At 46.5% G+C, this 14,751-nt stretch overlaps 1 protein-coding gene across 1 annotated transcript; it reads left to right on the forward strand.

Annotated features, from left to right (window-relative positions):
* The first annotated feature begins 3,001 nt into the window (after positions 1 to 3,001).
* On the forward strand, positions 3,002 to 10,240 carry ZNF174 (zinc finger protein 174). Its single transcript, XM_046668444.1, has 3 exons — positions 3,002 to 4,125; positions 5,130 to 5,352; positions 8,422 to 10,240. The coding sequence occupies exons 1-3, from the start codon at positions 3,718 to 3,720 to the stop codon at positions 9,021 to 9,023; spliced, it is 1,233 nt and encodes a 410-aa protein (XP_046524400.1). The 5' UTR covers positions 3,002 to 3,717; the 3' UTR covers positions 9,024 to 10,240.
* Positions 10,241 to 14,751: the final 4,511 nt, after the last annotated feature.

Here is a 14,751-nt window from a genome sequence, read left to right on the forward strand (position 1 = left end):
CCTGGAGTACTCTCTTCCCAGCTCTTGACACAACTGGCTCCTTCTTTCCTTGACCTGTCAGCTCAAATGTTCCCTTGGAGAGGCCTTGCCCCACCACCATTACAAGCAGATATTTTGTGAAACTCATCATGTCCCAAACTGACCACTTTATCCAGGCAGCAAGGATCAGCTCTAATAAAACTGTTTTGTGTACAACACATGACATTCTGCCCTCAAGGAACCTTCCAGCAAAAGAAATTAGATGTTCATTCACCAACATCTCTAATTTTCCCAACCCTCTGAGTAAAGAATAGTGGTCCTTTCCCTGGCCTTGTTTGGAGAATTTTTCTGAGTGTTTTCACCACTCTAAACATTTACTGAATATAAGAATGTCCAAGTTATTTCAGCAAATGAGAAATTCTTCCATAGACTAAGGACATAGGACCAACCCAAGATAGCTAATACTTTCTGGTGGGTGGCAGAGGGCTATTGTGCATTTCTGAACGGAGCGCCTCTCCAGTTTTTCGATTCCTGTGCTTCTCACCCCCAATTCTTCATAACCAAAACCACAAGGTTCTGCCTTCCTTTTCTCACCTGTTGCCCAGGCACTCTCTGTACATCCTCAACCAGAGCCACAGCTTCCTCGCCATTTTCTGGACGCTGCTCCTTCACCCACGTCCGGATCTCCTCTGGTAAGATGCTCAGAACCTGCTCCATGATCAGCAGCTCCAGAATGTGCTCTTTTCAGTGTGTCTTAGGCCTCAGCCACTGACAACAGAGTTCCCAGAGTTTGCTAAAAGCTTCATTGGGGCCAGCTACCTTCTGGTAGCAGAACTGCCTAAAGTGCTGGCGGGAAGCTTCATAGTCAGGGCTTTTGCTATGAAGGGCTGATTTCTGTCCCTGTGTGGAGGTCTTGCTTGGGGATGGGTGTGCCTGGGGGCTCCTTGCTGCAGCCATAATTTGCTTCAATGAAGTGGCTCACTGGTTGCCACTTCCACTCAGGATTAGGTTCCATCACTTCTCATACCACTGGGAAACAGTTCTGCTGGATACCAGTGAAAGGAGTGTCTTTCTGGAATCAGAGACATGAGAGTGTCACAGATGTGCAAACTCACAGTTGAAAAAGGCTCAACTCTGAAGGGAGGTAAAGAGGTTGGAAAAAGGCAGCAAAAAACTATCCCATATTTCTTCACTCTGCTCCTTGTAATTTATTTCTCTCCTTTTCTTTTACTGCCTCCATAATCCAAGCAGAGGAGCCAAAGCACTAGAAATATCAAAAAACATAGTTTTCTCCCCAGCCAAATTCCTGTGTCTGCTGATGAATTCCCCAAATTAGTCCTTGTGGTGTAGCCAGCTGCTCCTTCTCATGTGCCCCACATTCCAGGTCCTGTCCCTGTTCTCCTCTCCCCTCAAGAGGCCCGCACCCACCTTCCCAATTGCTACCTTGTCTTAAGGAGAGAACAGCACACATGTGCCTCTAGATTAACCTCTTCACCAATATTATACCCTCTCTGCCACCACACACACACAATGTGGCTGATAAATGATTGTTCTGGTTTCCTGTATGCGTTCATCTGCCAGCATTCCACCCCCACTTCTGAGTGCAGCATCTTCTTCCTTTGTGAAAGAGCCCCTCTCTATTCCATGGGCTCCTGTGGCGCTTTTCATTACCGTACCCTTCCCCACATCCCAGGAAGGGGCATCTGACATAGGCTGGGCCTGTCGGAATTCTCCTGTGAGACTTCACATACAGGTAGGGTGGGAGAAGTTCCAAATTTCCTGGGAATTGCTAAATTGGGAGGATGTAAGACTGGAGCTATCTGCAATTATGTCCCACTCTCCATTGCACTCCTCCACCTATGGGGTGAACCTGTTTATAGGAGTAAAACAATTATTTTTTTACAAAATGGATTCAGGTTTCCTTTCTTCCAAAGCACCTGAACCGCCTTCACTTACATTCTTTTTACATTTCAATGGCTGGAGGAGCTAGAGATAGAGATGAAAGGCATGACTGTTAGCAGTCCTTTTTAACAGAAAAGCACGTCAGAGCTAGCTCCTCAGCACAAAGGCCAGGATTAGAACCTGTCCCCTTGCCTTACACATTTTCCTACATCCTGCACCTTACCTGGATGAAGAATTTAATGCTATTCTATTTTTATGCAGAAGGCGGAGCCTGCACTCCTCTTGATCCCTAAGATCCCACTCATAGTTAATTTTTAAATGCTGGTCTCTCAGAAATGTGTTTCTCTCCGGCGTTGATCCAAACACTCAGCGGAAAGCAGGATGAGAATGGGAGTGGGGCTGACTGACTTTTCACTCCGCAAGGATGCACTGAGTACTCCCAGTGCACTCAGTGCTAGGGTTAGGTACTGTGGCTGAAGCGGAGAGGGAAACAAGTGCGCACGCTCCCGCTGCAGCGACACAGGGATGAGACAAGCAGGGTCACAGGCCAGAGGGAGTCCGGGCTCGGACACAGGGATCGGGACCCTGCCTGGCGGTCTTCAGTGGGCCGGGGTCACCGGGACTAGGGGCCGCGCCGCAGGAAGGTGACCGTGGAGCGTGAGAGGGGCTCCCGGCCCTTGCCCAACCGCCCTGAAAAGACTCTCAGCGGCAAAGGGCTCCCAGGCCGGCGTGGGGTCCGGCCTCGAGGAAGCAGACCACTTACCGAAGGCGCACGCCCTCGACTCCGCCCAAACTCGCTCAGCCACCGGGGCGGAAGTTAGCGCCGCAAGCCCCGGCGCTAGCCCGCCTACTGCGCATGCTCGCAAGGCGTCCACCGAACTACAACTCCCGGGCTGCACTACGACGGCTGGCGCGGTTCTTCGCCAGCATCGACAGAGTCAGCAGCCAATAGACGAAAGAGAACGCTCTTGAGGAGCCAATCCCTCTGTGGAGGAGGCGGGCCCTCCCGCGGCGTAATTCCTAGGCAGCCAGTGGGAGTGTCCGCCACGAGCGGCTTCGGCCCCGCCCCCAGCCCCGGCTCCTGGGTTCCGGGTCTCGGTCCCAAGAGAGGTGAGTGCGCTGCAGGTGGGCATCGGGTGCAGGGCAGTAGGCGACGCTACCGTCGTAGGTGTCCGCCGGGTCTCGCACCTGGCCACGAAGTTGCGCTGCCCGCCGAAGTGCCGCAGCTTCTCCAAGCCCCGGCCAGCTGGGGCGCGGAGCCGGAGCGGGGCGCCCTCGGAGGCCGGAAAGGCTGGGCCTGCCGAGCCTCGGTCTACCTTGCTCGCAAGCAGGAGGCTTTCGCTAACTCTCACCCCCCGGCGTCGCCGTGGCCCGCCTAGGCCCACCCTATAGCTCCTGGCAAGATGCTCCAGGTTGGTCTAAGCAAGATGCGGGAGAGTTGGTGCGGGCAACCTGTATGACAACTGGAACTTTTCCTAGTGGTTCCTGGCAGCCTGTTAGGTCGTATTGCGCATTTCCTCTGAGACCTTGTGTGCTTATCGCTGAAATAGAAGCAGTATTTTCCCCAGTTTCCTTTTAGAACGTTATGACTTTTCTCCTTTGCAAGGCAGTTCAGGAAACTGGCGGAAAGACAAACTCTTTCCACTCCCAGGAATTGTGTTGTCTTCAGGAGTTTGGGGTCAGGGCTAGCGAATGAGAAGGCCCTGTCTGCATCCTGTCCTCCCAGCATCCTCAGAGGAGCTTCATTTCTAGCATCCTTCTAGCATTTTCCAGGGCCATGATCCCCAAGGCTTGAGCTGTTTACAAAGAAAGAGAAGCTGTCTCGCGAGCCCCAAAATGGCAGCTAAGATGGAGATAACTTTGAGCTCGCAGTCCCACATTCAGGCTTCCTCCAAGCAAGAGAGACACATAATAACAAAGCTAGAAGAGAAACGGGGACCTGCTCTGCAGAAAGACTCCCCTGATCCTGAGCTGTCACGCCAGACCTTTAGACGGTTTTGTTATCAAGAGGTGTCTGGACCCCAAGAGGCACTCTCCCGGCTCCGACAGCTCTGCCGTCAGTGGCTGCAGCCCGAGGTGCACACCAAGGAGCAGATTTTGGAGCTACTGGTGCTGGAGCAGTTTCTGAACATCCTGCCGCCGGAGATCCAGGCTCGGGTCAGGCATCGATGTCCAATGAGCAGCAAGGAGATGGTGACCTTGGTGGAAGATTTTCACAGAGCAGCCAAGAGACCAAAGCAGTGGGTAAGGCAAGTCCTTTCTCATGGTCCCCAGGATTTTTTTTTCATCTAGATAGTGTTTGGTCTCTGGATCCCTCCCTAGTTAGACAGAGTCCAGAAACGGACCAGATGGCTTCAAACGTTGATTCTAGCCTCTATTTGGGACCCCCCCCCCCCCGCCGGAAATGTAACAGGCTTTTAGAAAACTCAGCCACTGGCGCTCCAGTGAAGAAGTAGAGGATCAAGTAAGGTTCTTGAATCTTTGCTGATAGGTCCCCCCGACCCGTTCCTCAGGAAGTTTTCCTGCATTCAGGATTCTTAGCAGACAGGGTCATCCTGCTGGGTAGGAATTTGGTTTGAGGGGTACTTCATTGGACCTTGTTCCAGTGAAGCATCTTGCATATTGCCTCTGGATCGGGAAGTCACACCTCAGTTGGCCAGTATTCCTTCCAATCCCCACCCCCAAGTCAGACTCCACTTGGGGCCTAGACAGAAAGCAAACAGCCATGTGCTTTGGGAAACAGAAGCAATTAGGGAACAGGGGTGGGACAGTCCGCTTAGAGCCTTACTGTTACTGGAATTTTCTTACCAGGAGAGTCTTGGGCAGAACGATTAGAAAAGGGTGGTTTTTAACAGCCCCCACCATAGTGCTTCCCAGTCCTACAGGGCCTGTTTCCAGCAGAAGTAGGGAGGCGGTGGGCAGAGGTTGGGAATCTGCTGGGCCAGTGTCATAACCGACCCTGATATTTGTGCCTGCTCTCTGATGACTTTGACTCCAGGCCTTGAGAAAGGCCCAAGCTTTAGGGGCATCTACTCAGGAAGTATCGGCTGATTTGAAGCAGGCCCATTCTGGTCATTCTGTATGTCCTTCTCTGCTTCTTTTGAGAGTTTCGGTGGTCTCTATCAAAGTTGACCTCCAGGCCATTATCAAGAATTCCCAGGGTAAAGGGGTCATTACAGAGCAGTGAGAGGTCAAGCTGCCCTCAGTCATTCCTCAGCTATTCTCTAATGCATGGGGCTTGTTCCTAGGTGGCCGTTTGTATGCAGGGCCAGAAGGTACTCTTGGAAAAAACTGGATCTCAACTTGGAGAACAGGAACTGCCAGACTTTCAACTGCAAACTCCTCGGAGGTATCCCAGGGAGAGCTCTCTGGAGGAGCCTTCCCAGGCAGGATCTCAGGAGCCCCTGAGCCCCGATCACTGGGAAAAATCCCCACTCCTCCAGGAACCAACCCCCAAATTGGCTGGAACAGGTAAACACTCTGTGCCTCTTCTCTCCTTCTCATCAGTCTGTTTTCTCCATCACAGCATCTTCTGGTTCTGAAAAGCCATAGACCAGATGTTAGGTTTTTTTGAACGCTGAATGTAATAGTAGATCTTTGTTGCCTAACAAATTTCACTAATTTGAATGGTAGCGATACAATACATGAGAAGTATGTTTTTATCATTTTATCTTAATGACTATTTGACAATCCAGTGCACAACTTTTTTTTTTTTTGCCTACTTTTCTGTCCCTTTCAGAGCTTCTTAGAGTGAAAACAGATCCATATTTGACCACTGATGAACTGCCATGCGAGCTGTGGCTGAGTTTCATCACTTAAAATGCTCCTATGTTTAGAAGGGGCTCAAGAATCTTCTCATTGAGAAAAAGCCCCACTCCATATTATTTTCTGCCTCTTCCTCCTCCTGTGCCACTGTCTGCTTTAAACCCTTTGGTCCATTTCCCTGTCTGTCTCTGGCTTGGTGTCAGTATAATTGCTGGCCCTGCTCTACACGGTCCTGTGGTCTGTAAGACTGAATGACAGTAACACTGTGGCCAGTCTTGGAGATGCGAGAGCAGAATACAGCCAGCAGGTTAGAGAAGAGGGTTACAAGAAGACGAGAGCCTTGATTCCTTAAGATTTGCTACATTCAATGAAACACTTTGGTTTGATTATTCTCAGAACTCAGAAATAGAGAAGACCTGGAGCGTCCAGTAGAAAAGCATTATGCCCCTGGCTGAGGTCGTGCCCTGTAACCTATGGCCTTCATGGTCCTGAAGAAAGTGGACCACACACACTCCCTTCTCCTGCCTCAGCAGCAGCTGGGTTGTATGCAGTCCCCATCTCCTTTCTTTTGATTCCCGAGAGGGTAGATTCTCATGCTCCTCGTCCCTAAGCTCCAACAATGCCTTCCTTCAGAGCTGCACTGTCCAATGCAGTCATCACTGGCCACATGTGGCTGTTTAAATTTTATTTATTGAGATATAATTCACACATTATAAATTCACCCTTTTAAAGTGTACAGTTAAGCGGTTTTTAGTATATTCACACACTTGTGCAACCATCACCACTCTCTAATTCCTGAATATTTTCATAACCTCAAAAAGAAACCCATACCCATTAGCAGTCACACTCCATCCCCCTCTCTCCAGCCCTGGCATCCACTGTCTACTTTCTGTCTCTGGATTTGCCTATTCTGGGCATTCCATTGTCCAGAATCATACAATATGTGATCTTTTGTGTCTGGCTTTCACTTAGCATAATGTTTTCAAGGTTCATCCTGTTGTACCATGTGTCAATACTTCATTTCTTTTTGTGGCTGAATAATATTCCATTATATGGACATTTTGTTTATTCATCAGTTGATGGACGTTTGGGTTGTTTCTACTTTTGGTTATCATGAATAATGCTGCTACAAACATTGTGTACAAGTTTTGTGTGGACATAAGTTTTCATTTCTCTTGGGTATGTACCTAGGAGTGGAATTGCTGGGTCACATGGTAACTCTATGTTTAACCTTTTGAGGAAGTGTCAGACTGTTTTTCAGAGTGGCTGCGCCGTTTTACATTCCCACCAACATCTATGAGGATTCCAATTTCTCCACATCCTTGCTTACGTTTAGTATTGTTGGTCTTTGTGATTACAGCCGTCCTATTAGATGTGATGTGGTATCTCATGGAGGTTTTGAGTTATTTGCCTAATGACTAATGATCTTGAACATCTTTCCATGTACTTAATGGCCAGTTGTACATCATCTTTGGAGAAATGTCTATTCATATCCTTTGCTCATTTTTTAATTGGGTTAGGTTTTTATTGTTTTTATAAGAGTTCTTTATGTATTCTGGATACAAGACCCTTATATATAATTTGTAAGTATGTTCTCCCATTCTGTGGGTTGTCTTTTCACTTTCTTAATAGTATCCTTTGAAGCACAAATGTTTTTGATTTTGATGGAGTACAATTTATCTATTTTTTCTATGTTACCTTGTGTTTTTGGTGACATCTAAAATACCATTACCTAATCTAAAATCACAGAGATTTGCACCTATGTTTTGTTCAAAGAGGGATTGGTTTAGCTCTTACATTTAGGTCATTGATCCATTTTGAGTTAATTTTTGTATATGTTGTGAGATAGGGGTCCACCCTCATTCTTTTGCATGTGGAAATCCAGTTGTCCCAGCACTATTTATTGAAGAGACTGTTCTTTCCCCATTGAATTGTTTTGACAACCTTGTTGAAAAGCAGTTGACCATAATTGTATGGGCTGCATGTTTAAGGCTGAATTTAAGTTAATTAAAATTAAATAAAATTTAAAATTCAGTTTCTCAGTCACACTAGCCACATTTCAGGTACTCAGTAGCCATATGTGGCTAGTGGCTGCCATATTGAATAACGCACACACACACATAGGAATCCTATGGGATAGCACAGCTCTAGATCATCTGACTTGCTCACAGGTCATTCCAACTCATTTCCATCTTGATCCTCACTCCTGGTGGTCAGAAGTTGAGGAGTTTCTGTAATTAGGATACATATCTAGCCCATATTCCAGTTTCCAAACACAAATGCCATCAACTTTGTAATGAAAGAAAATGGCACGTTCACTGGATTTACCATTATTTGAAGAGACAGTGGTGGTCATTCAGTGTTCATGTAGGTGAGAATATATTTACAGTGTTGAAATTTCAACTCTCTTCCTTCTTTTCATTCCTTAGCTAATACATCAGTTGATACTGATGGGTTTGCTTTTCCCTATTTCTCCTTTCCTAAACCTTTCCCTAAAGGAGGTTGGAGAACTTGGTTCCTAACTTTCATATAAATCAGAATCACCCCAGGAGCCTGTTAACTGCAGATTTCCAGGTCCCACCTCCAGACATTCTGACTCAGCAGCCTTGGGAATGTGAGGCAGCCTTCTTGTTTAACGAGTGCCCCAGATAAGTCTAACACAAGTTGCCAGTGGAGGAGCACACTTTGAGAAACCTTGCAGTATATTTTGTAACTCTTTTGTTGAGGTTCATTCTTCGAAGCCCAGAAAATGAAACATATTCTTTCTAATTATAGAGGCCCCCAGAATGAAAAGTGACAACAAGGAAAATCCGCAACAGGAGGGGGCTAAAGGAGCAAAGCCATGTGCATTGTCAGCTGGCAGATCCAAAGGGAATGGTCTACAGAGTCCTGAACCGAGAGGGGCGAATATGAGTGAATCCCGCTTGTCACGGAGGCAGGTCAGCCCCCCAAATGCTCAAAAGCCATTTGCTCACTACCAGAGACATTGCAGGGAACTGGAATACATCAGTAGCCCCCTAAAGAGCCACACGCTGAGAGAGCTGAGGAAAGGCAAAGGAAGTAAAAGAAGCCTGAGCAGTCACGTGCAACGCCTTGGCCACCAGCTGACCCGCTCAGTAAGGAAACCTTACAAATGTGATGACTGTGGGAAAAGCTTCACATGGAATTCAGAGCTGAAAAGACACAAGCGAGTCCACACTGGAGAGAGACCCTACACGTGCGGAGAATGTGGAAACTGCTTTGGGCGGCAGTCAACCCTGAAACTGCACCAGAGGATCCACACCGGAGAGAAGCCATACCAGTGCGGCCAGTGTGGGAAAAGCTTTCGCCAGAGCTCAAACCTTCACCAGCATCACAGACTCCACCATGGGGACTGAAAGCAGGGCTTCATGCTTTCTGTTGAGAAGGAAGGCATTTGTATTTCTCTTCCCCTACTTGCATGTAAATCACAAACACTGCGTGACTTACAAGGAAAGCAAGAGGTCCCTGAGGAATGATGGTGCACATTTGGCTCGTGAGGGGTCCCAGAAGAAGCTGACTCGGGACATGACCATACACAGTGATAGGGCGAAGAGATCCAGGTCTGGGTGTTGGGTCAAAGAGAACCAGAGTCTCAGATGGAGAGCGGGGAGGAACTACTGAGGGAGAATCAGGATGATTCTGCAGCTGCCCCCCTTGATGTTAAATCTTCTCTCTGCTGCTTTATTTATCCTCTAAATATGTTCAAGGGTAAATTCTACAGTTATGCATTTGCTGTCATACTAGACAATCTTTATCACATGCACACTTCTTTAATAAAGATGAGTGATCCACAAGAATTTCAAGGCAGATTTCGTTGGAATATAAATCCTCTGATATTCTTCCCATGATTCCTGGCTGTTCCTAACAAAGGATGCATGAAGTGAGAGTATGAACATGTTTGTGTGAGGAGAGGGTTTCCAAGTAATTAGTGCTTTTATCAAAATAAACAAACAAACACACATATATTGAGGGATCTTTTTTGTATCAAAGCAGCTTTGATTTAGGAAAAGAAAATGTACACAGCTGCTCCCAAGCAATAGGGAAAAGCTACAAGAAGCAAGGAGTGGATATAGACTCCTAAGATGTCAAAGGGAATCTTTACTCTCTGCTTTCTCCCTTAGGCCAGTAGCTTTAAGAATAACAAAATGGAGTGATGAAAATGTTCTAAAACTGGATTATTTCAGTACATTTACTAAAACCATTGAAATGTGTTAATTTTATGATATGTAAATTATACCTCAATAAAGTTTCTAAAAATGACAAAATACATTTATATAAAATGTTAGGCCTGAGAGATCATCTAATTCCACTCCTTCATTCTCTCAAAATGGACATTAAAACCCAATCGGTACACAATTTTTAGTCACCCTGGACAAGCCAGCCGATCTCTCAGTTTAGAGAAAAGTTTTGGTAGATGGGTGCCCTTCCTAAAGCATCGATATCGTCACATCACTGCCAGTCACCTCAGGGCTGTGGCCTGTGCTGTTCTCCTACCACCCTCCCCAAGAATCTCATGTTCCTTACTGCAGAGGGACAAGTGCGTGTGTGCGTGCAACACCCCCCCCCAACACACACACACACACATTTCGGGGTTTTTGCATATACTGTTCCCTTTGCCCTGAGGACCTGCCAGCCCCCACTCCTCCCTCCCTGTCCCGTCTCACATGAGTTGCCTGCTCTGCAAAACCTCTGACAAGTTCTAGGCAGACTTAGACTTACTCATGTGTCACTTCCTGCTCCAGCCCACATGTTAGTAATGCTCAACCTGAGAGCACATTTGCCCCCAGAGGACATTTGGCAATGTCTGAAAACATTGTTGGTTGTTATGACTTGGGGGAAGGGAGGGTAGCTCCTGGCCTCTAGTGGGGTGGAAAGCAGAGATGCATCTAAATGTCCTACAGTGCACAGGATGGCCCCCACAACAGAGTTATCTGGTCCAAAGTGTCAATAGTGCCAAGGTTGGGGAAATGTGCTGTACACGATAAAAGCTCTTTAAGGATAAGAACCTTGTTTTTCCATCAGTTTAGCTTTTGGATTTAACCCATGCCCAGCCAAGAGAAAGAGGTGTTCAGTGATTGAAGAGTTGAGGGCCCCTGCTTTCCCCTCAGGGCCTATTTCTGCCTGAATCAGAGACCCTGGTGACAACCTGTTGAATGCAGTGGACAAAGCCTCTTGTCTCTGGGGCAGAGAGACTTGATGGAAGCCCAGTGGTGGCCCTTTAGACTCTAATCCACGGTCCCCTTCCCAGCAACTGTGTTAGATATTAGAAGAGTTTATCTTCATTATTAGGCCTGCTCCTTACCTCATTCCTGTCCCCTGCCTCTCACCAGTCGGGGCCTCTTGATTCCTCATTCTTTTCCCACCTCACCCCAGCTCCTTTTTCTAGGCCAATTTCACTGTTATTTCTTAATAACTTCCCTAATGATATTTATGTCTGTACTAGTTTCCTGTCACTGCAGTACAGATGACCATAAACTTAGTGGCTTAAAAACAACACAGACATCTTATAGTTCCAGAGGTCAGAAGTCCGAAATTAGTTTCATTGAGCCAAAATCAGGGTGTCAGCAGGGCTGGTTCCTTCCAGAGGCTGTCATGGGTGAATCTGTTTCCTTGCCTTTTTCAGCTTCTAATAGCCACTTGCATTCCTTGGCTTGTGGCCCCTTCCTCCATCTTCAAAGTACATCCCTCCAATCTCTGTCATCATGTCACTTTCTCCTCTGACTCTGACCCTCCAGCCTCCCTCTTATGAGGACTGTTAGGATTGTATTGGGCCCACCCAGATAATCAAAGATAGTCTTCCCATCTCAAGTGCCGTAACTTAGACACATCAGCAAAATCCGTATAAGATAACATCCACGGGTTCCAGGGCTTAGGATGTGGACATGTTTGGGGGCCATGATTCAGCCAACCTCACCCATCTATTGAATCAACTTGGTTGGTCAAAGAAGATCTCTCTTAATAGGGAAGAAACGTAGATTTCCACTTTTCTTATTTATAACAGTTGGGACAGGAACTGTTCCTTAAATAAGAGCTTTGTTTGCATGGTATGTTTTGAAGAACCTGTATATGTATATTTTCTCTCTCCTGATTACAAAATCAGTAAGTGCCAGATCTTCATGTCTTTGAGTTCCTGTTCAACTGCGGACCTTGAATGACTGTGACAAAATCACTAGCCTGAAGATCACTCATTCCCAGAAGGTTTTCGAGCCTGAGCTGCTGCCTCACCTCCCCCGGCCCAGTTTTCCTTTGGCAGATAAGGCCCAGCTCCAGGCGAGGAGGGTCTGAAGGCCCTGGGCGCTCAGCCGCATTTGCAGCTCTGTACTCAGTTCTTCAGATGTAGGGTTCTCCCGTCCCCCTTGCCCATGCATGGTTCCACCAGAGAGCCTCAGCACAAAACACTGACCTGCTGGCTTGCAATCAGCTACCCCATATAAAGAAGATCGTCTTTCTCCTCTTGTGTGCAGCCCTCACCCATGGAGCAGCCTGTAAGATTCACCATCCTCTCTGGATTTGCCCTGTACTTACCCTTCTTGGGGTGGGATGACTCCTGCTCATGTTATGTGGTCCCTGAATTACCCCCAGGGAGACAGGGAGAGGGGAAGCATCTGTGCATAGGTGGGGAATCTGGACCTCACAGATTTCTCCAAAAAGCATTTCCATCTACAGCAGGTAAGGATTTGTGAAACCTCCCCCATAATACCATTATCACTCCCAACAAAATTAACAACTGCCGAATACCATCCAATAGAGTTGAAATTTCCCCAAGATGTTTCTAAAACAAAATGCTATTTTTTTCAGCCTTATTGAGATATATTTCACATACCATAAAATTCATCCACTTAACGTGTACAGTTATCATAGTATATTCACAGAATTGTGCAACTATCACTGCAAATTAATTTTAGAACATTTTCAACAGCCTAAAAAGAAATCTCATCATCATTAGCAGTCATTCCCCATGCCTGCACCCCCTTGAGCGCACCCCCCTTCAGTCAGCACAATGTCTTCCCGGTCCATCCATGTTGTAGCATGTATCAGTAGATGGTAACTCTGTGTTTAACCATTTGGTATGTTTTCCACAAGGGCTGCACCATTTTACATCCTCCCCAGCAGTATGTGAGCGTTCCAGGTCTCCACATCCTCACCAACACTTGTTATTGTCTGTCTTTTTTATTATGGCCATGCTAGTGGATATGAAGTAGTATCTCATTGTAGTTTTGATTTGCATTTCCCTGATGGCCAACCATATTGAGCATCTTTTCATGCGTTTCTTGGCCATTTGTGTATCTTCTGTAGAGAAACAGCTATTCAAAACCTCTGCCCTTTTAAATTAAGTTGTCTTTTTATTGTTGAGTTGTAAGAGTCCTTTAGATATTCTGGAATCAACTCCTTATCAGATATATGACTTGCAAATATTTTCTCCCATTCTGTTGTAATATATTTTTGCATAATTCCAATACATCTCTTTAAAGCAGCTGTCACCTGCCAAAATACAAAAGTGGCCATTACGGTCACAGTCACGATTTTTGAATTACCAGTGAAACAGAAGTGTGAGGCAAACCTCTCCAAATGTCACTTCTGGCTCTAGAAACTCGTCCAGGGCTAGATGAGGGCAGATCCAGCTGGAGGAACCCCAAGACCGTACCTTGGTCCTGCGGGTGACTTGGGGTTAGTTGGATCAGAGGCAGCTCTATCAACAAACAGAGGAATAGGCTTTGTACCAGGCTAAGACCAAGGGAAAGCTTTGTGTCCAGCTCTGTCACTCTCCAGTCCCGAGATCTGGATGTGTCATTTAAATTCTCCAAGACTGTTTCTTCCATGGAAATGGGAAGACCTGCCCTGCTTACCTCCCATGACTGGTGAAGTGAATACGTGCATGTGAAAGCATTTTGTTTTCTGGAAAGTGTCATACAAAAGGAAGACGAATGATGTGTCAACTGAAACAGCATCCTGAAACCTCCTCACATCAGCTCCCACCTGAATGAGCGAAGAGGCCACAGGGATGTGAGGGAGGAGAGGTCCTACTGCCCTGGACTTGCTTACGCTGTGGTCACAGTAGAGAACGTCCTGGAGAAGCAAAAGAATTTCTTCAAAGGAGAATGTTTATGAATAAAATTGGGGTCGTAGAGACAGGCACCCCAAAGCAGAGGCAACCCCTTCTTCCATGGCCCTTCATGCTGCTCCTTACTTTTTCTTTTTACATTGGCTTTTTAAAAAAAATTTTATTATGATAAAATATACATAAATAAAATTTACCATTTTAACCACTTTTACATGTACAGTTTAGTGGCATTAAGTACATTCACAATATTGTGCAGCCATCACCACTATCCCATCTCCAGAACACTTTTCATTTTTCCAAACTGAAGGTCTGTCCCCAAGAAACAATGAATCCCCAGCCCCCTCTCCCAGCCCCTGGCACCCACCCTTCTACTTCTCTGTCTCTGTGAATTTGTTTACGCTAGGGGCCTCATATAAGTGGAATTATACAGAATTTGTCTTTTTGTCACTGGCTTATTTCACTGAACATAATGTCCTCAAGGTTCATCCATGTTGTAGCATGTGTCAGAATTTCACTCCTTTTTTAAGGCTCAATAACATTCCAGTGTATGGATAGAGCGGTCTGTTTATCCATCCATCTGCCAATAGACATTGGGGTTGTTTCCATCTTTTGGCTATTGTGAATAACGTACTCCTTACTTTTTGCAAATACATAATTTTCAAGAACCCAGTGAAAAGTTTGCCAGAAGGCCACAAAAATCTTGTGAGTGGGGCTATACATTAGTCTTCCTGGAGTACCTGCAAGCAAGAATGGGGGCAGAGGTCAAGGTCTTGCTCTAGAAGATGGAGCCGAGGGTTAGAGACAAGGAGAGAGACCAGGGGGGCAGAGGAGGGTGCCCCCAACAGAAGTAGAAGGCAGAACATCCAAAGATGAAGGTTACAAATTAGGGCTTACCTGGGCCCCACTGGGAGGTGTGAGGACACAGGCATAGGGACGTGGACATGTCTGTGTGTGAAGTGGGGGACACCTATACTGAGGACTCAGCCTTGCCAGGAGAGGACAGGAGCAGTGTGCTTTCATCA

This window comes from Equus quagga, chromosome 7, assembly GCF_021613505.1.
Source record: "Equus quagga isolate Etosha38 chromosome 7, UCLA_HA_Equagga_1.0, whole genome shotgun sequence".
NCBI lineage: Eukaryota > Metazoa > Chordata > Mammalia > Perissodactyla > Equidae > Equus > Equus quagga.